This window comes from Pan paniscus, chromosome 6, assembly GCF_029289425.2.
Source record: "Pan paniscus chromosome 6, NHGRI_mPanPan1-v2.0_pri, whole genome shotgun sequence".
NCBI lineage: Eukaryota > Metazoa > Chordata > Mammalia > Primates > Hominidae > Pan > Pan paniscus.
This window is the reverse complement of record NC_073255.2, coordinates 164,766,406-164,790,781: the sequence shown is the minus strand read 5'-3', so window position 1 is coordinate 164,790,781 and position 24,376 is coordinate 164,766,406. Positions and strand designations below refer to the sequence as shown.

At 39.9% G+C, this 24,376-nt stretch overlaps 1 protein-coding gene across 1 annotated transcript in view; it reads right to left on the bottom strand.

Annotated features, from left to right (window-relative positions):
• SND1 (staphylococcal nuclease and tudor domain containing 1) overlaps window positions 1–24,376 on the bottom strand; it is a 436,722-nt gene that overhangs the window by 156,901 nt on the left and 255,445 nt on the right. The window contains exon 15 of the mRNA XM_003806046.5: window positions 2,237–2,378. Within this exon, the coding sequence (XP_003806094.1) occupies window positions 2,237–2,378 (142 nt within the window). The remainder of the gene's footprint in view (window positions 1–2,236; window positions 2,379–24,376) is intronic.

Below are 24,376 nucleotides of genomic sequence, written 5' to 3'. Positions count from 1 at the left end.
GTGTAGCCACCTTCACCAGTGATCTTAGCTGGATCTTCTGAATAACTTGTTGCAGTTTCTACATCAGCACTTGCTGCTTCACCCTGTACTTTTATGTTATGAAGATGGCTTCTCTCCTTAAACCTCATGAACCAACCTCTAACAGCTTCAAATTTTTCTTCTGCAGCTTCTTTACCTCTCAGTGTTCACAGAATTGAGGAGAGTCAAATCCAGAGGTCTTTCTCTGGATTAGACTTTGGCTTAAGGAAATATTGTGACTGGTTTGATCTTCTATCCAGACCACTAAAATTTTTCCATATAAGCAATAAGGCTGCTTCAATTTCTTTTCTATTTTGAGACAGGGTCTTATTATGTTGCCCAGGCTGATCTGCAACTCCTGGGCTCAGCCTGCTGAGTAGCTGGGAGTACAGGCATGCACCACTGCACCCAGCTTTGTTTGGTTTTCTTATCATTCAATGGGTGGAGCAGTCAGAACACATACAACATTTATCAATTAAGTTTACCATCTTATATGACTGTGGTTCATGGCGACCCGAAACAATTGAAATAATAACATCAAACATCACTGGTCACAGATCACCATAACAGATATAATAATAATAAAGTTTGAAATGTGAAAATTACCAAATGTGATAGACACATGCTGCTGGAGAAATGGCACTGACATACTTGCTTAACACAGGGTTGTCACAATCCTCCTATCTATAAAAAAAATGCAATATCTGAAGCGCAATAAAAAGAAGTGCAATAAACCTGGATATGCCTGTGCCTCCAACTCTCTAGCAAAAGTTCACTACCAAGAAACTTCATGGGTATAGAAACCTTGGTAAAAAGGTACAAATGGCTGCATAAAAGGACTCTCTCACACACTGCCACACTGCCCTTCAGTTTACCATAACTCACATTAGCAAAAATAAAACCACAGCCCTTCAATAAGGTATGAATTTTTTTGCATCTCTTCTTTTGCGTAGCTGCCCTGAGCTTGGTGTCACACTTCAATGAGTCCCTTCAGAAGGCCTGCAGAGCTGTGCAGTGATCAAGTTCATAAGAGTATGCACAAGAGCCACAATGAGAAGTGACAGCCAAGCAGCAGCAGTGAGCTCCATGGTCATGTGTTCAGGGAGTGATTTATCTCTCATAACTCAATCCATTTAGTTGGGGCCTGAGGGAGACCCTTATCCAGACAAGAAACTACCTGTGCCTTCTAGGAAAAGGAGGCCAAGGCGATCTGGCAGGAGGCAGCAAGCATGACTCCCGTTTCTCTTTCCCCATAGCAAATTCTATTCAATAATTCAATGTAAGAAGTGCTGAGACAACAGGACACTAACAAAAAAGGCAAGGTGGGGACCATGTGCATCTGGGGACCACGGCGGGATATGTCTTTTGCAAGTGAATGAATGTTTGTGTGTGCAAGGGTGGCTGGGCGGGGTGGGGGTGGTGGTGGAAGTAAAATGACAGCTTTCCCTCAAAGACTGCAGTCTCTGTGAAGTACCAACTGGAAATAAATAACTATTATTTGCCAGCAGCAAAGAAATGAAGCAGTTTGTTCCTTGAATGCATAAATGTAAACTGCTCAAAGAGCACAGTTTATACATAGCCTTCTGGCTTGTGAAATATTAAGCTACCAGAAAAGATAGGGTAAGACACACATTAAGTCAGCAAAGAAAGGAGCATCTTTGCCTTAGCATGTCAACCTTAGCACAACAAGAAATACTATCGACGTGGGAAGAGCGTGTGAAAGCAACGTCATGGCTGGGGTTTCATAAAGGACTGGGATCTTAATGGCATTTGAAAAGAATGAAAGGGAGACAAAGGGCACTGCTTGGGGAGCTACAGGGGAAGAGTGTCTTGGCTCCTCTGAGGCCTCCCCACAACTAACATGGCATGGGCAGTCTGTTTCAAGTGGGTAATGAAGGCCAACTCTGAGAATTCCATGGCTGGTATTTTCCTAGTCTGGAACTTCCTTTGCTCTAGCTCTATAAGGGCTGCGTGCTTACAAGTTGCTCTACTCCTACATCCTGTGCTTTGTAGAAATGAGGAGCAGAAAGGGGGTGCAGCGCTGGGTCTGCAGGGTCAGGAGGATCCAATCTAGAAACTGTGTTTGCATATCCCAACCAGAGAGGAAGAGCATGCTGGTGGGCTCTAGGGCCTATCTAGAACACAGGGGGAAAGGAGGGTATGTGGTTTCCAGGGATGACTTCTGAGCTCAGAGTAACATGTAACACATAAGACTTACCTGCAAGCAAGAAGGTGATAAGGCAAGTTTCCTTTGGCAAATAGAGTTTGAGACGAGAACCACTGAAGACGTATTCCACCACAGCTTCAGAACGACCTGCCCGCTGAAGAAAAGGCAGGAACTGCTTTGCTTTTTGGGTATCCTGATGGAGAAAAGAGGAAAAGAGTAACTGGAAAGTAATAAAACCCAACGTTTCTTTCTTTATAGTCTAGGACAAAAAGTTTGGCAGGAAGCTAAGCAAATAACCCTATTTATAGACATTTCTGAAACCAAGACATAGACATGATACCCATGAGGCCTCAGTAGAAGGAATATAGTTAATCGACAGTTTCCAGATTAACTTAAATACTCAGTTAAAAGGGTGCTTGGAAAATGAGACTTTCACACCAGAGTTCTCTGGGGCAAGAAGAGCTCATCTTCCTTTAACATAAAATTGAGGTGCCAGGCGCAGTGGCTCACGCCTGCAATCCCAGCACTTCGGGAGGCCGAGGCGGGTGGATCACCTGAGGTCAGGGGTTTGAAACCATCCTGGCCAACATGGCAAAACCCTGTCTCTACTAAAAATAGAAAAAAATTAGCCGGGCATGGTGGCACATGCCTGTAATCCCAGCTACTTGGGAGGCTGAGGCAGGAGAATCGCTTGAACCTGGGAGGTGGAGGTTGCAGTGAGCTGAAATCGTGCCATTTGCACTCCAACCTGGGCAACAAGAGCGAAACTCTTTCTCAAAAAAAAAAAAAAAAAAAGAAAAAAAAAAAGTTGAGGTAAGAAGACCAGTACTAACCTTCCATTTAACCTTTAATATTCATTAAAAAAAAAAAAAAAAAGCGACGCCTAGGCTATCTCACATAGTCCCTATAACCCTGTCCCAGGAAGCCAAAAGTAGTTTATCTTTAAATAGGTTATGTAAGATTCAGAGCTCACAGTTTCTTAACCTTGAGAAGTGGCCAGCCTTCTCCAGGCACTAGTACAGCAACTCCTGCTCTATGTTCATTTTGGGGATGAGATGATACCTGGGACATACTGTTCCTACCCAGGGAAATCTAGAACAGCAGGATGTGGTCAATGGAGACAAATACCACTTCATGTCAGCAGGAATCATTATAGAAATAATAAAAACACATAAAACGGAATAGCAGTTTAAAAACCTTTTTTGGTGCATCAACACAAAGTCTGTGTGCTCTATCCTCCAGAGTGCCAAATCATGGACATTTCGACTCTCAGAACTCAGTCACATAGATGCGAAGGGCCTTCAAATCCTTTCAGTCTCTCAAGCTAATTAAACAGCTGATAGAGTAAGCGAGCATCAAAATATCACATCGTATATGCTAGGGGAATAGTCACTGGATTTTAGAGTTTCAGGTTTTCAGCCCAGCCAGCAGAACTGAAAACTCCCTCTGAGGACACCAAGTTCTGCAAACTTTCCTGACTTCTGTGACACAAGCAGTCTGCACCCAGCCAAGCTTTTCCTTTTTGACTCTTCTTCTAACAACAGAGCTATTTTATTTAAATTAATGCACATTAGATAATGAAAACATAACAAGCCATCAAGTATTTCAAGAGTTTTCAGAGCAGCCAAAGGGGCTCCTCTCATTCAGAAGCAGTGAGGTAGGCTGGGATGAAAACAGTATTCATAGTAACTAAGATTCATGCTTCCCATCAAACGGATTCTTAGAGAAAAAGAGAGACAGCGATCCATTCTCAGTGTCTCTAACAGTACAGTGGTAAAAGGCAAGGTAACCATGAGCTTTAGGGGGTTGGAAACTTCCCCATTGAACACTTAAGCAACACATTCTCCTACACATATACACATGAAAAATGCCTGTCTGGCAGCTGGCTGAAGTCCAGAACAGTCAAACAAGATAAATGCTCCATGGGAAAGAAAGCACTACTTGATTAAAATCCTTGTGCCATACTAGTCTAAATCTGGGACACTATTCATGAGCTGAACCAGTAAGTCAACAACAATTATCAAATTGATTATCGCAAATCATGAGGCAACCTAACATCTCAGAAGAGAAGGCCTTTTTCCTCAAGATCAGAGCAAATTATATTTTTCAGAAATAGACTTCTGCTCATCACTATCCTTTGGATGTAGTTATCTGGAAAAAATGCTTATAGGAATAACAATGGCACACACACAGGCATGCCTTTCATGTTTAAACTAACAAGGAGGTTGCAGCACCCTCTCTTCCTTTTTTGCTAAACTCTTACCTACTTTATAAAGAGAGAAACCTACACAGACTGAGAATAATCAAGGAGCCTCAAAGGGACCTTAGTGCTACCCATGTCATAAAAATCAATACATGTTCCTGACTCCTCCTAAGTCTCAATGCACAACTCAACAGCTCTATTCCAGAAATGACAAATGGGAAGATAGCCAAGAGGATGACATGTCATTGATTATGGCAAAGATCAGAAGTGAAAGCCAACTATGAAAATCAGGCTGGGCGTGGTGGCTCATGCCTGTAATCTCAGCACTTTGGGAGGCTGAGGCAGGCGAATCACGAGGTCAGGAGATCGAGAGTATCCTGGCTAACACGGTGAAACCCCGTCTCTACTAAAAGTACAACAACAACAACAACAACAACAACAACAACAACATAGCCGGGTGTGGTGGTGGGCACCTGTAGTCCCAGCTACTTGGGAAGCTGAGGCAGGAGAATGGTATGAACCTGAGAGGCGGAGCTTGCAGTGAGCCAAGATTGTGCCACTGCACTCCAGCCTGGGTGATAGAGCGAGACTCCGACCAAAAAAGAAAAAAAAAAAAAAGAAAAAGAAAATCAAAGCATACAGCAAATTTTAAAACCTCATCAGAACTGGCCATGTTTATTTCCAGATAAAAATTATAAGGTAAGAACATGGAGTTCCCCATATTCTTGAGGCAAGTATTTCGAAGGCTTGGATGAGGTGATATGCCTGTGGACCAGTCACTAAGAGGAAAGATGGATATTTCATCCAAGCTGACAGAATATTAAGTTCTTATAAAGTCAATTAAATTGATTATAAGAACCCAAAGATGTCGGCACTTTCAAATCTCAGTCGCAGCCACACAAAAGTGTATGTCTTTCCTTGTCATCTCAAGCATTTTTTTGCTTGGCATGTTCCTTTTCAAACATTCTTGAAATCTTTAATATTTGTTTCAGTGGCTCAAATGAAAACACTGGTTAGGAAGACTGGCATGTTTCCTCAGGTGATGTAGCTATAAATCCTCCCTGGTAATTTAGTTATGGAAATTATTTATTTTAGAAATTCTGATGATAACAATATAAAATTGACAGAATTCAGTTAAGTAATTTGCCTTCCAAAGAGAGAGTGCAAGTAGCAATGTGCTTCAGTCTCTTAGACACATTTCCAGGGTTAATAAGAGCCGGGAGACAGAGATTTTCTCTCTTAAAAAAAAAGAAAAGAAAAAAGAAAAAAAGACCTGGCCGGGCGCGATGGCTCACGGCTGTAATCCCAGCACTTTGGGATGCGGAGGCAGGAGGATCATCTGAGATCACGAGTTCGAGACCAGCCTGGCCAACATGGTGAAACCCTAAAAATACAAAAATTAGTCGGGTGTAGCAGGGTGTGCCTGTAATCCCAGCTACTTGGGAGGTTGAGGCAGGAGAATCACTTGAACCTGGGAGGTGGAGGTTGCAGTGAGCCCAATCATGCCATTGCACTCAAGCCTGGGTGACAAGAGTGAAACTCCATTTCAAAAAAAAAAAAAAAGAAACACCCACAACCATATATATAAATAAAGATTTAAGACCTTAGATTTAAAGAGATAACAACTACAGGACTTGTTACACAGAATGCTCATTTCAAGGTAATATCAAATATTTCTGCTTATGTATCTATATGCTAAGGCTTTCACTCTCAGTTTTCATTGCTATTGCTTCCTTACATAAGGTCTGGGATTCTATTTGCCAGTTTTCTGACACTATGTTGGCTCATAGCTTTGAGAAATCAAGTAAATAAATTAGTTGTGGTTTTCTGGTATCTACACCAATATTCCCCTCCACTGGTGTAAATAATCAGGAAGCAACTGGATTTCTGACAAGAGAAGTCTTTTTTTGTTGTTGTTGCACTGGTAGTTTTCACATTACCTGTGCTCTACAACAAACTATACATAAGTTTTTTCCTGTACTCTTAGAAAAGCTAATTTAAGATTGCATTAGCTACATTTAACCTGCTATTGTGGATGGCATCTCTTTAAGAAATGTTTCTGCCTCCTCAATGCATCTTGAAATTGAGAAAGTAATGATGTAACAAATGTGCCTGGGGTGACTTCATTTCAAAGGATGTTAGTATCTATATCTCAAACTTAGAGGAACAGGGTTCTGAATGACCCTCCAGAATGGCAGGATGACCCTTAGAGAGAAGCAGAGAAGCAAAGGTTATAAAAACACCTTAATTATAAACTCTCACTCTGCCCTGACTTCTGGCTTGTCAGGCTACATCTCTTCCAAATGTGGGTACATCTATCTATGGCTATAAGATATCCCCTTCAGCAGTTAGATTGGAACTTATCTCTATAAAGTACCTTGCTGTGTATACAAATACATGTTTAAAATAATTTAGTATGATGAATTCCCAGGCTTGGGAGAATGGGAGATTTGGGTGGGTAGGTGGGAGAGCAGAGGAAGCAGAATCCTTGTACAGCAGGCACAGGATAGAAGTGTCTGAAAGACCACCACCCCAGACAGCCAGGTCACCTGCTTCCTAGAGGACCTGAACTACAGAAATCACAACTCTGTGAATTCTGGAACAGGGTTTAGGATGTCGGTGTGCACTAGATGTATGCAAAGTGATTCCCATGATTTCTCCAATGAAAGTCCCCAAATAGTAGGCATGAAACTAGAAAGGGCTGGTGAGAGGTAAACATAACAGCACAGAAAACAGCATGGGAAAATGGGAATAGACTAAACCTATTAGTTAACAATTAACCACTCAGGATTATCATATGCAAGACTCAAATGGGAATTGTTAATAATGAAGATCACGAATTAGTTCTCATCATCACAATCTTTGATTAACATCACAGGAAAATGAACTACAGACAAATACATGCAGAACTTATTACTGGGGAAGTATATTCTACTAGCACTTGAGAAACAGCTACAAAGAAGTCCATCAATCCTGATGGGCCTCCCTGGAGGTGCAAGCATATGCTCTACTGCCCATCCCAGGATGTTTCTTCCTATGAAGCTCTCTGTACTGCCTGGTCCCACCAGGGCTGACCTGAGGGTAAAGGACTCCAGGGCACAGTGCTGTCTGGGTCTAACCAATCTTAACTCTAAAGTAGCAAAATCCTTCTGAACAAGAGGACAGACACAGGAAAAAAAAAACAGTGTGGAGATCAGAACGAATCGTTAAGGATACTGAAGCAAATGTGCTCTAAAGCAGCAAAATCCTTGTGAACAAGAGGACAGACACAGGAAAAAAAAGAGTGTGGAGATCAGAACAAATCGTTAAGGATACTGAAGCAAATGTGCTCTCTCATTTTAAGTGTATGGTGTATGGTGTATGGTGATCATTCATTGCCATCGTTATCTATGTTTTTCTGGGTTGTGCAGACCAGGAGAATTACTTCTGTGGCTATATGGAAGACAAATCACAACTACATCTCCTATCAGCAAGGCAAAACCATCACCTATCGCTCCACACTCTTCCTCCTTTCCACATCTTGGGCGCTATGGCCCCAAGTGCCATTTTAATTCACAGAATGAGTTTATGATTCGATGAAGAGCCAGTTATACAGCATGATCATCTCTTGAAATACATGGAACCCTGCGGGGGGAGGATACTCTGAGAATGCCCTCGAGCTCCTGTGTTACCATAAAGCACTTTCAAATTTGAAACTGCTCTTCCCTGGCTGGTTATCAATGCTTTGTGGTGAGATGTGTACTAGAGAGACCAGGGAGGGCGTAAACTTCAGTGAATTGCAAGTTTAACAGGAATGAAGTGAACACAGAGGAGAACACTGACAAAAACAAACCCCCAAACAAAAAAATTACAACAGAAAAAAAAGGTGCTAAAGCTAGGCCATCAATTATCTTTCAATAATTGGGCAGGGTGGCACATGCCTGTAATCCTAGCGCTCTGAGAGGCTGAGATGGGAGTATCACATGAGGCTAGGAGTTCAATACCCCATCTCTATTAAAAATTAGCCAAGCATGGTGGTGTGGGCCTGTAGTCCCAGCTGCTTGGGAGGCTAAGGCAAGAGGATTGCTTCAGCCCAGGAGTTTGAGGCTGCAGAGAGCTATAATCATGCCACAACACTCTAGCCTGGGTGACACTCTAGCCTTGTCTCTTAAAAAATGGAAAATCATTAAGTGTTGTCTGTGGTTTTCAGATTCTCACACTGTTTACTTGGTTGGTAAAGCACCTCACTCAGGCCTGCACCATGTTGAACATAGGAGAAACCGCAGCCCAGGCTCTGAGCTCCAGTTCTGGGAGCATGAATCAAGAGGACATTTGGACATTTGTAGGAGCATTAAGCTGGAAGAAAGCCCTGAGCTTAGGATGTATCATTCCAATCAGTGACGCCCTCAACAGAGAGTATTACAATTATTAAAAGAAATATCCTGGCTAAGCAAAGTTTCCAAAGGGGGCAGGAATGGTACGCTTGCCCAACTGGAAGAAGGAAGCCACAGGGCAAAGTAGTGCAAGGATAGCACTCCAACATATGGAAGAAAACAATTACTCTCCAATCAGACTTGCAAGGAACTAAATCATCTAAGAGTTTAAGGAGCCCTAAGAAAGTCAGACATCTACAAACACTTTTATTTGGTTGGTCCTACCCACCATTTATTTTTTCCTTTCCACAGTGTACAATACTGAGAAATGAAACCAGAACTTGGCAAATACTTAGGAAGAGAAGACACATCTCTATGTTTAGAATGAAAATATGCAAAGCACCATTCGGACAATCACCGCAGTTCACTAAAATAAAGTGAAATAATGTTAGAGGAATAGATTAGGGACCCTCAGAAAATGGTCTGAGCCAGGCATGGTGGCCTCATGCCTGTAATGTTTTGCCTGAGGCAAAAACATTGCTCGAGCCCGGGAGTTCGAGACCAGCCTGGCCATCACAGTGGGATCTTGCCTCACAAAACAAAAAAAAAAAAAAAAAGAAAGAAAAAAAGAAAATCAGCTGGGCATGGTGCTGCACACCTGTAGTCTTATCTACTCAGGAGGCTGATGTGGGAGGATAGCTTAAGCCTGGGAGGTCGAGGCTACAGTGAGCAGTGATGGCGCACCACTGCACTCCCAGCCTGGATGACAGAGTAAGACCCTGTCTCATTCTCTAAAAAAAACAAAGCAAGGCAAAGCAAAGATAATGGTCTGGACATTATTCATAATCACTAAAATTGGAAATAACCTAAATATCCCTCAACTGGGTATAAATTATAGTACACCACACAATGGAATACTACTCTACGCTAAAAAAGACATGGGCAACAACACGTATGAATCTCAAATACATGATTGCATTTGTATGACATTCTGACAAAGGTTAAACTATAGTTAAACAGAAAAACATGAGTGGTTGCCAGGGACTAGAAGTTGACTCTAAAAGGAATGGAGGAATTGGGACAATGGAACAGCTCTAATATCTTGACTATGGTGATGATTTCATAAATATACATTTCTCAAAATGCACATTTGCCAAAACTCACAGAATTATATGCTAAAAATGAGAACATTTTACTGTATATAAATTATACCTTTAAGAATATACACCAACACAATAAAAACAATGTGCACAGGAAGAATATACAATATTTTAATTTTTAACTCAAGAAAACTTTTCCCCTAACTAATCTGTAAGTAGTTTGGAGAGAATATCAAGTTCAAAATTAACCACCCATTCATTATGTTTTAAATCATCTACTTTGATCACTACTTTGAATACTAGTGTATTAAAATACTTAAAAAATTTAAAAAGAAAATGGTTTAGATGAGAAAGCAAGGGGTTAGAAAAGCACAGAAAAAAAGTCTCATTGATTCCACAAAAGCAGCTTAAGAAAGTCTAAACTCTTGGGCAATAGCTAAAAGAAAGCATCAGATGGAGCATGAGGTCATCCTCACAGGCCATAAAGAGGACACATTTTGTTCAAATAAAGAAAAAAGTTCTACTAAGTACATATGCCTACTGACATTTCTTTTCTACCTTGAAATAAAAGCATATGATACAGCTTAATGTGAATAAAGTAATACCCAATTCTCAATCAAATAAAAATTCTATACAAGCTCAGAGATTGTTCTCTTACTGAATGGCTTTCAGTTTCCCAAATTTAACCATATGAAATTATGCTGTGAGAACCATTCAATTTAACCTTTAGAAATGAAGTCATTGCCTTTTAGTGGTAAAAATCTGCATTTTATCATTGACAGAAAATACAATGCCCTTGGCTTATTCTAGAGAATCCTTTTTTGTGTGTGTGTTAAGATAACTTAGGCACAGAAAGTGCAGATGATGGTGTATCTGTGCCTCAAGTAAAAAGGGCGGAAATAAGAATATACCTAGTTAGGATAAAGTATCAAGCACATAAGCTTGCTTTCTTCCTGTCTTCAATCCTCTTTCTCTAACTTGGATGAGAGGCAGCCATCAAGGCAGTGCCAAAGGTGCCAGGTGATGAGGGCTGCCAACCCACAGAACTATCTGAAAGGTATGGCTCATAATTCTTGCTGTATAGAAAAGTTTCCATGAATAAATCTGCCTCCCTACCTCATCCCAAACTGTCCCTTTTCCCTTTTTTTCCATACTCTAACTTCTCAACACACTAGTCTTACAATTTTTTGTTAACTCAATACTCAGTGTTTATAATATCATGGCTTTGTAAATGATAGCCCTCCAGTTAGAGAGCTTTCTCCCAAGAGTTCTTCCATCCTCCTGCTGACCTCTGCAGGGTGGCTTGCTAGGATTCGCCTTGACCAAGACTCTGGCAATTCTTTTCACAACCTTTCCCAGATTGCTTCCTCAATCCATGCCTTCTGCTTTATTGGTTTATTTCCCTTCATTTTTGTTTAACAAACAAACAAACAAACAAAAAACTACAAACTATTTCATAGACAAAATGTCTTATCTCTTTGAGGTCAAGTAAGTAAATCCACTATTGATTTTGTAGTTTTATTCAGGAGAAAAACTATCCTACTCTTGAATATGTTGAATCAACAGATAAACTTCTTCCATTATTCATCAGTATAGTAATGTACTATATTTTTGAAATAACTGAATGCTTTAGTAATGATGTGAAGAAAATTTATTTTAGTATGAAACTTAATTGTATCTACTCAAACACAGGAATAAGAGATAGTGGTTCAGAAATACCAATTTGTAAGAAGAAAATGTTTATAGGAGAGTTTAACACTGGGAGGTATACCTTCCAATTATTTTCAGCTAAAATATTCTACGAAAGCAGGTACTTTACTCAAATCGTAAACATCCAATTTATATCAAATACACCATTAAATTGTAATAGTTAAAAGTAGCATTTCTACTTTGAACTGGTAAAGATAAACACAGAAAAAGGCCATTTAGACTTTTAACAACTCTAGAGTTACTTTTCTAAGAATTAAATGATAATGAATTTTTATAGGAATACTACAATAAACATCTTCCACATTTTCAGAATTGAGACATGAGACTGGGCTAAAAACATAGCTTACACATGGTATATGGCATTGAGAATACAAAATAAAGCAAATCAACCACCATCTACAACTGTGCACATCAATTACAAGGCTAGGATTAAACAATAACTTAACAGGTTTAAAATACTATTTTTTTCTTTAACAGTTTTAGATCAATTTTTATCACTTCCAAAGTCTCTATAGGCAAGAGGTAAGAACTTATTACAGAACCAGAAAATGCCTTCAGAGATAATTAAAATAAAATGTGCAGAGTAAAAAATTTAAAAGACATCTGATGAGGCACAAGTCTTCATTTCATGGGCAAATCAAGAACTTGGGGCAAGGAAATTGATGTCACACTTAACTGTGTCCCACCCAACACAAGAATGCAACTTCAGAAAAGAACAGAGAAGAAAAAAAGTCAGCAAGTAACCTATAATATAAAAATTACCTTAAAATCAAAATAAATGTTAGTAAAGGCTAAATGGCTAAAACACTTTTAATACTTCCTAAAAGTACTTTGAACATTCATTTTTGCCTGCAGACATACCAGTATAGGTTCAATAAACCTTAAGTGAAAGTTTTATTTTTATGTCTAATTAGTCTTTTAAAAGCCTTACATTTTTAAAGCATTAATAAAAATAGATAATTATACAATTCAGAAGAGAAAGTTCCAGTTTTTTCTAACATGGAGAAAAATGGCAACAATTATGATAGAAATTTATTACTAATTAAAACAGAAAGTGGTCAATATTTTGAAGAACAACAAATGCATCCAATTAAAAACCCAATCATTTTACTCAATAAAGATTTATAGGATGATGTTGTTAAAAAATATATGCTATTCTTTGGCCTAGGTTTCTACTTTATGGACATGTTCTGAGAAAATAATTATAGACTGTGATTTATCTAAAGGAACAAATGTTTATGAGAAGAAAAAACAATAAAACAACCCCAACATCCAACAATAGAAGGCTGATTAAATCAATTCTAGTAGAACAATTTACAGCGTTCATTCATCCAACAATATCTGCTAAGCACCTACTTGGTGCCATATACTCTTCTAGGACCTGACTGTATAGTTAAGAATAACACAGTAAGGCCTCCCATCCTGAAAAGAGCTTACAATACTTAAAAGAAAAAGAAATAAATAAGGAAACCCACATTCTGGTGAATAGAAGAGTTAGTAGTACAGATAATTTCTATCCTTTTCACTCACTTATATTTGATGCATTTAAAAACAGAAACTTTGACAAAAAATTTGAATAAAGAAAAATATGCCTAAGGTTTTGTTTCTAAAAGAAAAAAAGTCATCTGGGGGCGGTGACTCACGCCTGTAATCTCAGAACTTTGGGAGGCTGAGGCGAGTGGATCACTTGAGGTCAGGAGTTCGAGACCAGCCTGGCCAACACGGTGAAAGCCCTTCTCTACTGAAAAAAAAAAATACAAAAATTAGCCGGCTATGGCGGCAGGCACTTATAATCCCACCTTCTCGGGAGACATGAGAATCACTTGAACTTGTGGGAGGCAGAGGTTGCAGTGAGCTGGGATTGCGCCACTGCACTCCAGCCTGGGCTACAAAGTCAGACTCTGTCTAAAAAAGAAAAAGAAAAAAAAAAAAAGAAAAAATCTATGGCCAATTAAGCTTTGCCTAGATAAACTTGTAAATTATTAAAGGTCAGATAACTAATTGTCCCTTTAGTTTGTAAGTGTCAGCATTCAACATTCACTGCAGTGAATTAGTTCTTATAATTAATTGTTCTACATATTTTGAAACAAATAAATATTATTGATGCTATAATAAAGTCTGTAAACTGATGTGGAAACAGTTTGACCTGAAGCTGCATGTGAAATTTGCTCTGTGATTCCATCAAAAACAGATTTAAGCACAGTGTTTTATGGTACTAACGACACCAAACTAAGTAGCCTGTTTCTAAGGACTAAGAGTTTAATGTGGCTGCGTGCAGTGGCTCACACCTGTGTTCCCAGCACTTTGGGAGGCCCAGGTGGGAGAATCACTTGAGCTCAGGAGTTCTAAATCAGCTCTGGCAACATAGCAGATCCTATCAGTATAGGATAGAGATTCTCTCTCTACAAAAAAAATTTTAAAAATTAGCCACGTGTGGTAGTGTGCCTGAAGTCACAGCTACCCGCGCAAAAAAGAGTGTGGACAATGGGTAGAAAACAAACAAAAACCATACATTAATATGATGTGAGAATAAAAATTTGTTCCTAGTAAAGAGAGCAACTTGTAAAAGCCCAACAGTCAGGCTCAGAAATAGATTTAATAAAGCATATACATGCATGCATACAAATACGTGAAAACAAGCTTAAACATTAATGAAACTACTTTTACAGAATGATAGTTCTAAAGTAGTTAGAAATATAGTTAGTGCTTTCGGTGTATTTGGGAATTCTAATTCTTCTTAAGGAAAATATAGAATTAATCTTACCCCACCCAGTGGCTTTACAACTTTGTTATGATGTAACCACATGTGGATATTATATTGGGGTTCTAGAATTGAGACTCTAAGGACCTTGTCTATCAGTGGAAAATGATGTACCACAGAGTGCATAAGTGATGGCAGAGAATTGAGATAGCTTTGGTGAAGATAACATAAGTTAGTTTGTTCAGTTAAGGATCTCACATCATTGTCATTTCTTTCTCCATCAGTGCACACTTGCTGATGGATGCCCTCAAGATTCCTCACTCATTCAAAACTACATAGACGCCATCATTATGTACATGTATGCATTTCCTATTGTTAGGAAACTCCTAAAAACTACAGATCTAGAGATAAGACACAGTTTCTGCTGACAACTCAGGTGGGAAGATATCTAGCTTTTGCTGCCCCCCTGCTTTCCTTCATTCCACAAACACTGCTCTATGGTCACCAGTAACTCATGGAATTGCACTGTCCACTGGATAGTTTTCAATTTCATCTTACTTTACCTTGAAGCTGGAGACTCAATTCTTGCCTTGTGAAGCTCTCTCTATTAATTTGTACATTATACTCGCCTGATTTATCTCCGACAGCTTGGGCGGCAACGTTTTAAAGTCTGTTTGTTCAAACACTCCCCATCCATACGTAATCTTGAAATAAAGGGCTTGGCCTAGGGACTCTTCTCTCTTAATATTCTCTGGACAATTTGGTACACTCACATCTAGGTGTCCTATAGTCCTAAACTCATGCATGAAGCCTAGGTCACTAATGGCTCATTAGTGCCTCAATTTTAACATGTTCAGAAAGTCTTAATTTTCCTTGCAAATCTACTCTGCCATCATTTACAATATCAGACAAGGAGCACCACCATCAACCAGATATTTGTGCCAGACATTTGGAAAGCTCATGCATGACACTTGATTTCACTTCCCTTCCTTGACCCCAATCCAATCAACCACTCAGTTCTACCAGTTCTTATACCAAAACAGATCTCACATTTATCTTTCCGCCTCCATTGCCACAATCCTAGTTCCAGCCACTATTCAGCAATCACCAAGTGAACTGCAAATTCTCCCCTAACCATTGTTTCAAGTCTATCTCCAAATAAAAGCCACAATGGAAAAAAAGAAAAATTTATAGATATATACCTAGCTAACTCTCTCTCTCTATATATATACATATACACACATAAACACACACACACACACACACACACACACGCTGTTCTAATTATTCTACTCCCATTTCAAAGATTTCTCACTGTTCTTCAGATAAAATTCAAAATCCTTTTCAAGGACTATAACATCCAAATTATTCAGTTATTCATTCTCCCATTACTATCCTCACACTGCAGCAATGCTGACTGGTCTTCCATTGTGAACACAAACAATCTTCCACCTCAGGACCTTTGTATACAACATTTTATCCTTTGGCCCTGAACAAGATCTTCTGCTAACTCCTTCTTTGGGTCTCACTTTGAAATCACTTCAAGGACTTTATCAGACCACTTAGAATAAGCTGTGGCCACCAGCATACACTCTCCCAGGACTCTGTACTCCCATTACAATTGTAATTATATAACAAATTGTGTATTCCCTGTAAAGACTATAGCTGTCTTGTTTAATATATTCTCAACACTCAGCATTCTTGCTGGCATATGAAAAGCTCTTGATAAATACTTATTGTTTGATCACTCATTCACTGATTCAACATGAGGAATGCATTTAAAAAACAAGACAGAGATGGCATATGTTAAATGTCAAAAAAGAGATAAAGAGGCAGTAAAAGAACTCAGGAGAGGGAGCGGTAGGATTTGGAACCTGAATTGGATGAAGAGTTTGCAATGTAAATATTACTGAGGATGATAATGACAGCTCTCATTTACAGAGGACTTTCTGTGTGCTAGGCAGACTGCTAAGCAATTTAATAATAATGAACACCAGGCTGGGTGCAGTGGCTCGCGCTTGAGCCCAGGAGTTCGAGATCATCATGGGCAACATGGCAAAACCCCATCTCTACAAAAAAATAAAAAATTAGCCTGGCGTAGTGGTACACATGTAGTTAGCTACTCAGGAGGCTAATGCAGGAGGATCACCTGAGCCTGGGAGGCAGAGGTTGCAGTGAGCTGAGATTGCGCCACTGCACTCCAGCCTGGGAAATAGAGCTGAGATCCTGTCTCAAAAAAAAATAATGAACACCGGCATGTGAACCACTGCTCTCTGTTCAGCTCTTACGTCAACTGTTTAAAACAGCTATATTTATTAATTCATTCAATCACACCACAATCCAATGAGGTAAGTGCCATTATCATACCCATTTCCCACAGGGGAAAACTGAGGTACAGAAAGAAAAAATAACTTCCCCAAGGCGTCAAGGTAATAAGCAATGGAGGCACAACTGAACCCCAGTAATCTAATGTTAGAGCCAGTGCTAATAATCATGACCCCATACTGCCACTATATTCTAGAAGACATGCACCCTTTCTGCTGCGTTCTTTTACTAACCAGCCTGCTTATAGTTACTAACCAGTACAGCCAATCCTGTACCTTGGAGAATGGGGCACTTTTCTCCAAATACAAGTTCATGCTGTTTGAGCCCATCACTTGGCAAACTGAATGTAAACTGGGCACTATAACGAGATACAAAAAGATCCCCTTCTTAGGAGTTTAGAAACTAGTAAGGAAAACCAATGCACACATATTAAACAACTTATGAAATTATCAATTTATCAACAAGCACAAAATCATGGTAATATGATTATGTAAATGTTGAAGAAGGGCATGATCAGAAGGCAATGGGGATAAAAAGGGAGAAATTACCTGGAAGAAGAGACATATGCCAGGGAAGAAGGCATGGCCAGCAGGGGAGAAGAGACAGCATTGCAAAAAGAAGAAATGTGATTCAACAAATGCTAATTAACAATGAAGTCCGAGTCAGTCAACTGAGGACCTTAAGTAGTGGAGGAGATGAATATGATCTAAAGAAAATAAATGGGCTCTACTGCGGGTGAAGTATCTGGGGATGTTGCAGTAATACAAATCAATATAACACAGGTCTTCCTCCAAATTAGAAATCTGGGTAATAGCTTACATTTTCAGGCCCCTTCCAAATTCGATATTGTATTAGGAATTCTATAATTTCTTCCTGAGAACACCATTTCCTGAACAACTGAGGCAGAAAACGACCAGGGCATTTCAAAGCAACCCTGAGCTCTAATTTCAAAATATCTGGATGTTAACACTGCAAGGAGTGTCCAAAATTCTGTATGACATAGTCTGTAGGGAATATGTTGTAAGCATGCTAAATAAAGACTTAAAATACAAGTAAGCAGAATGTCTATGTTAGTGAAATTACTTACTTTGAAATGTTTATATAAGCAATAGCCACAGGACACAATGAGTTCAATCCAAGGCTAAGTAGTGTTATGATGGTAAAGTGGAGAGTGAATCTGGGGCTATGCAGAAATATTTCAAATTTTATCACATCACTCAGCAGCCATGGGACAGATCAGACAATCCAATCACACACCTCAACCTGGGAATCTGAAATTTTGTCAACTGCTGCCAAAATATACTTACAATCATTCCTGTAATGGGCTCATTTAACCTATTTTGACCCATGAAATAGAATCATAGAGTGTTATCTACATACACCCAGAGAATGGGAAAGAGAACAACCGAAGAGCATGGACCAGCTATAGCCGAATCTATGGCCAGAGGAACTCTCTTTGGAAAAATATGCTACTTTATTTGGAAAAAATGTTCCTAACTCCCTCAATTTCCTTTCTCATGTCTTTGAACAAAGAAGAAAGGCAAAAATCATTATAGCTCAGTACACTTCACTAAAAGCTAGGACCCTGTTGCAAATGCTGAGTGCATTTGCATGCACTCCTGTTTGTGAAGGCACAGTTAAACAAGGAAGCAGAAGGAAACTAGAAAAATTTATGGCAGAAAGTTTCCTGATAATAGAATCCACGACAGCGACATGCTACTGATTATACTGGGAGGAAGATGTTTTTGTTATATAAGAACGAACAAATAAAGAAGCCCTGTCTCTTAACAGTGCTCCACCTCTGGGCAGCTCACCTGAGCAAACATTTTCTGAGGTGTTGAATTGCAGAGCTAGGACACTCATATCAAAGGACAAGAAGCTGTGCCCTGCTTTCAAAGTCCAATCCTAGCTCCCTACCTCAAGGTTATCTGCTCTGGTGCCTGAATTTTCCAAGACAAGACTGTTCTGAACAAAAAGTTAAACCAAGTAAGGTACAGACTTGGAATCAGACATAATGCAGATGAAAGAGACATATTCACTTTCTAAATTTTTCTTTTTTTAGAACTTTCACAACCAAATTATTGTTCATGTTTCCAGGTACAGAGGAGGCAACAAAACTAAGATTTTCAAAGATATAATTCTATAATCCTTTATTGCCCACTATATACGTGGTTTTGTATTTCTCTTGCTTCTACAATTGTTTCCCCTGTTAAAAGATAATTTTCAATAAGGTAAAGTCTTGACTCTTATTCAAATATAAAATAAACTCATGTAGAAAATTTCATTTTAACCCCACTAATTAATGAGGGAACCAGAAAGGCTCAAAGAGACTAAAGAACAGATATAGATAAGTTACTAGGAATACTGAGGTGAATTTGCTACAGACGCAAAAACAGAGTCAAACTAGGGAGTAAAAAAAAGTTTGAAATCATTTCTCTTACAGGGTGGGAATCAATTGTATCTCTTCAGGACTACATTTCTACATCTCTATTTACAAAGATGCAAAACAGCCCAACTAAATGAAGCTAAATAAGAGAAGTGAGAAACCATGTCCTAAATTGGGTGCCCTCCAAAAACAACACAACTCAGTCAAAAAGTGGACTAGAATCTATAAAAGGAGGTAATGAAACACAACCATCATTAACTGTGGTACCTGCTGCAATGAAATTTTGAAAAAAATTCCCATGTAAATCAAAAATGCTTTCAAATTTATTTAAGAGAGGGATGGCCCTGTAGTTCTGGCAAATTTGAATAGGGGAGTTTCAAAAAACAGAAAGTGGTTGCACAGAATTCATATGAACAAAGAAACTATAGACAGCCAGGTGTTGTGGCTTATGCCTGTAAGTCCCAGTTACTTGGGAGGTTGAGGCAGGAGGATCTCTTGAGCCCAGGAGTTCGAGTCCAGCCTGAGCAACATAGTAAGATCTCATCTTAAAAAACAAATAAAAGAAAGAGAGAGAGAAACAAACCATGCACAAAAAAACTCCAACACAATAAAGCTATGTCTTCCATCATAAGGGTGAGGGCAACTGGCTGAAGCAACTCTCTGGCAGAATCAAGATCAAGGTCTTCTTAGTAACATCCAACTCTTAGCAGAGACATGTTTTAGAAGAGGTGAAAAGAAAAAAGAGGGCCGGATGCAGTGGCTCATGCCTGTAATCCTAGCACTTTGGGAGGCCAAGGCGGGCAGATCATGAGGTCAGGAGTTCAAGACCAGCCTGACCAACATGATGAAACCCCGTCTCTACTAAAAATACAAAAACTAGCTGTAATCCCAGCTACTCAGGAGGCTGAGGCAGGAGAATTGCTTGAACCTGGGAGGCAGAGGTTGCAGTGAGCTGAGATGGCGCCACTGCACTCCAGCCTGGGCAACAGAGGGAGACTCCATCTCAACAAAAGAGAGAAAGAGAGAGAGAAAAGAGGCCAGGCATGGTAGCTCACTCCTGCAATCCCAGCACTTCGGAAGGCTGAGGTGGGAGGATCACTTGAGCCCAGGAGTTTGAGACCAAGCCTGGACAACAAAGTGAGACCCCATCTCTATTTTTTTGAAATAAAAAATTAAATTGAAAATATAAGAGAAAAGAAAAGAAAGAGAAAGAGTTTGAAGTTTTTTCCAAAGTCTGAGAGAAACTTACGAGGTGGCTGCCACTTTGGCATCAGAGGTTGTGTGCCACAGAGGTGATGGCATGTTTCTGTGCAGTGAGGATCCAAGCCAGTCACCTGTACATTGCAGTCCAACTAGAGTTCAATAAACTTTGCTTGAAGAAAGAAGAAGAAAGAAATAGAGCAATAGCTTTTCCTAAATTAGTGACAACCTGAGCTACGAAACACAACAGGGATGCAAGGAAGCCACCAGGATAACCCAACACTCCCACCAACCATGGCTTCCAGGCAAGGGGCCAACCATATTTAGAGAGGACACACTGCCTGCTCTGGAGAGCAAGTTCTGCAGACAGTGAGCTGGCTCTTCCAGAGTTCCTTTGGGATTTTCTCAGGATATCAAATACAGAGCCCAGCAGTGGAGCCAGCAGCTACTGTGTGAATGAAGCTCCAGTGCTAGGCAACCGCTCCAGGTCACAGAAACCCACCCGGCAGAACCATAGGCCTTGATGTTGTGCCATCTGTACAATAACTTAGACTGCAGTTGGCAAGAGAGACGTGAGAACATGATGTAGGGCCATGATTTTAGCCAAGCAGGGTAAAAAAGGGAAGGGCTATTTAAAACAACAAAAAACAAATATACTCAGAGAGCATTTGTGCCATCAAATACCAGAGACTAGAAAAAACAGAAAGCTGAAAGGAACATTAGAATCATATGAGGGTAAGAAAAATAAATCTAAACTAGGTGGGCCAGAAAACATATAAGACAAACTGCAATTTAACACAGACCTAACTCATAAAGCCCCTGGGTGATTTTGCTCCTTTTACCTTCTTCAGACTTACCAGGCAAACCACTTTTTTCTTTTTTTAATTCTCTCTTTTTTTTTGAGATGGAGTCTCACTCTGTCACCCAGGCTGGAATGCAGTGATGCTATCTTAGCTCACTGCAACCTCTGCCTCCCAGGTTCAAGCAATTCTCCCTGCCTCAGCCTCCCAAGTAGCTGGGATTACAGGTGCCCGCGACCACGCCTGGCTAATTTTTTTGGTATTTTTTAGTAGCGATGGGGTTTTGCCATGTTGGCCAGGCTGGTCTTGAACTCCTGACCTCAGGAGATCCGCCCACCTCAGCCTCCCAAAGTGCTGGGATTACAGGCGTGAGCCACCGTGCCTGGGCTTTTTAAAACTCTCTTTAGCCAAAAAGAATAATAATTTTTTTCTCATGCTTCCATCAAGGCCTAAATATTAATAAAGAGCTAAGGAAAGGTAACACCTACAGAAACCTCAAAGAAAGGATGACAGTGCTATTAAAGTTTAAGAGGGCAATGAAAACCAGAAACTGAAGGCAGAGGTCAGGAGCAGATGCTGGAGAAAATCCAACCCTGTCTACCAATCTATTTCTTATCTATTGATTTAATCTTATCTAACTGTTTTAAAGGAACACTTCAATCCTTCACATTAGCAAGTCAGAATCCTACTGGTCAACTCTGTAAGACTTTGTTTCATGAATAACAGGGCCCCAAATGTCTGACCTTCTTCCCCTGTGCCCTGCACCTTCCCCAAAGCTAGTCACTGGATCACTCCAAACCATGGCTTAATTTTTAGGCTAGGGTGGTGGCTCATGCCTATAATAGCAATACTTTGGGAGGCCAAAGTCGGAGGATCACTTGAGGCCAGGGGTTTCAGATTGGCCTGGACAACATAGCAAGATCCTGTGGGTGTGATGGTGTGCACCTGTAGACCCAGTTACTCAGGAGGCTGAGTCAGGAGGATCACTTGAGCCCAGGAGTGAAAGGCCACAGTGAGCTATGACTGTGCCACTGTACTTTCAGTCCAGCCTTGGTGATAAAGTGAGACTCCATATCCTCAAAAAAAAAAAAAAAAAAAATCAGAAATACTACGTATTTCTAACAAAATCAGTCACAGAGAAAGGTGGTTATAAAAAAGTGCTATGTAACATGAGCATGAAACCAAGCCATGATGTGATTAAACGTCCAAAGGAGCACAGCAGCAGTTAACAGATTAAAAAGACCCATGGATTAAGAGAGTAAATACTGTAATAGTGAAATTAACAGAGGAGTTGTCAGGACTACATAATATGAAAAGGCAGAATATATTCAAAAGAAGACAATCCCTATTCTGGGACTTTCAGAAATAAGACTGAAGAGGATGCTATCATCTTGTACCATCAAACAAACATCGTAACTCCTCATGCACAGAGGACAGACACAAAAGGAAAAGGACAGAGAAGAAAACTCAGATACACACTATGACTCATTGAGTCCTACTCCCATATAAGAGGAAGATGGAGAAGTGGAGGTAAAGGTAAAAGGTAAAATCAGCACTCGCAGGGCTGGCTGCAACTTGAGGAGTGGGGAGCTCTCTCTAATCTCAGAACCATAATTGATTTGTCTGATCTACCAGAACAACAGTAAGCCATGTACCAGCCCCATTTTATTGCCTGTTTTACACTCTGTATCTGCAGGAGATTGTATTTATTACGGAGCAGGCTACAGCAAAAACAATAATAAACCTAAGATAAAGAACAGCTGAGAAACCTGAGATAAAGAACACCGACACACATATTCCAATTTTTTCTATGCTGGTGAGGGAGGGAGCTCAGACAGGATCAATGAAAAACAAAACCAACTAATAATGAAAACATGGATGTATGAAGTCAGTCACCACAGAACCATCCTTCAAATCAAGTAAGACCTAGTACCAAGTCGGTCAAATTCTCAGCTGGTTCTACACACTCTGGAACATCCTGGCTTGAAAGGAAACTAGACTATGATAGAAATGGCAGCAGTGGCTGGTACTTCTAATAGCCCAGTTCCTACTCTGTGAAAAATTGGAAATAACAAATAACCAGTAACTTCTTCAGGATCTAAGGTACCAGCTTGGGAGTATGTAATTTTCTTCCTTTAGTGGTTACCCTAAAAATAGGTGTAAGAGACGCAGATTGGTCAACACACACACACACACACACACACACACACATATTTATTATTATTATTTTTTTTTTGGTAGAGATGGGGTCTCACTACACTGACTACAAGACCAGGTTGGTCTTGCATTCCTGACCTTAAGCAATCCTCCCACCTCGGCCTCCCAAAGTGCTGGGATTATAGGCGTGAGCCACCACGCCTGGTCCAGAGGGCCAAATTTTTTATCAAAGCCCTAGACAAACTGGGGGTTCATTCAGTTGGTGTTATATGCAGATGTTCTGTCCATCTTATGGACAACTCAAAACTCAGTTGACCTTGACATCAAAACCCATCTGTAATAACAAACAAAAAGGCCGGCTTATTTGGCCACTACAGAGGCTGGTATCTTACGTTCCAAGCCATAAACCTCACACTCCTGTGCTTAGATGAGTCACTTCCAACCATAAGCAATCAGCCAAGCAGGTCTTGTATTTGCTAGGTCTTCATACAAAAGCATTTTAACGCACTCTGACCTTTACTCTGTGAAATCATTTTTTAAACAGCAAGAGAAGAGATCATGGAAAAGGAGTAGAAACTCAACTCCTAAAATGGAGGCAGTTAACACTAGAACAAAATTACAGGTTATTTGCTCCACCATTATGATATAATCTCTTCCATACAACACATTTCTTAAGAGTGTTTAGGAGACAGAATGTGCACTTAAGCATGTCTTTTTCCTCACCAACGATGTGTACTGGGATGGAGAGGAGGGTGGTGAGAGATATTATGCACAAACACCAGTTCATTGTAAATTATTTTGGCAGATATTGCCTACACTGTCAGCTCAACAAAAACCTCCATTTATCATGGCCTGCAACTAAGAGGCGGATCAATCTGGGGCAGTAGGTAACACAGTTAAAGATTAAAAAACAATTAAGAAACCTCTGTGAAACCATTACGTATATGTACATTACATTGTTTTTTTCCCTGTTTATTTTTCATCTGGCTGTAAGCCGTCTGCCCATCTGACCTCACACCTGTCCCACAGACAGCAAAATTGCCAGCATGCTTCAGGAAGCAGAAAACCCATACATCTCACTTAAATTGAACAAGGGCACCCAACATACACACAGACTTAACACTGTGATGGAAAGAAGGGAAGAAGGTGGGAAAAGACAAAACTCCTCTATTAAAGAGGACACCAAAAAAACTGCACTCTTAGGTGAATAATTTGTGATTCAGGCAGACAAGGTCATATCTGACATCCATTGAAATC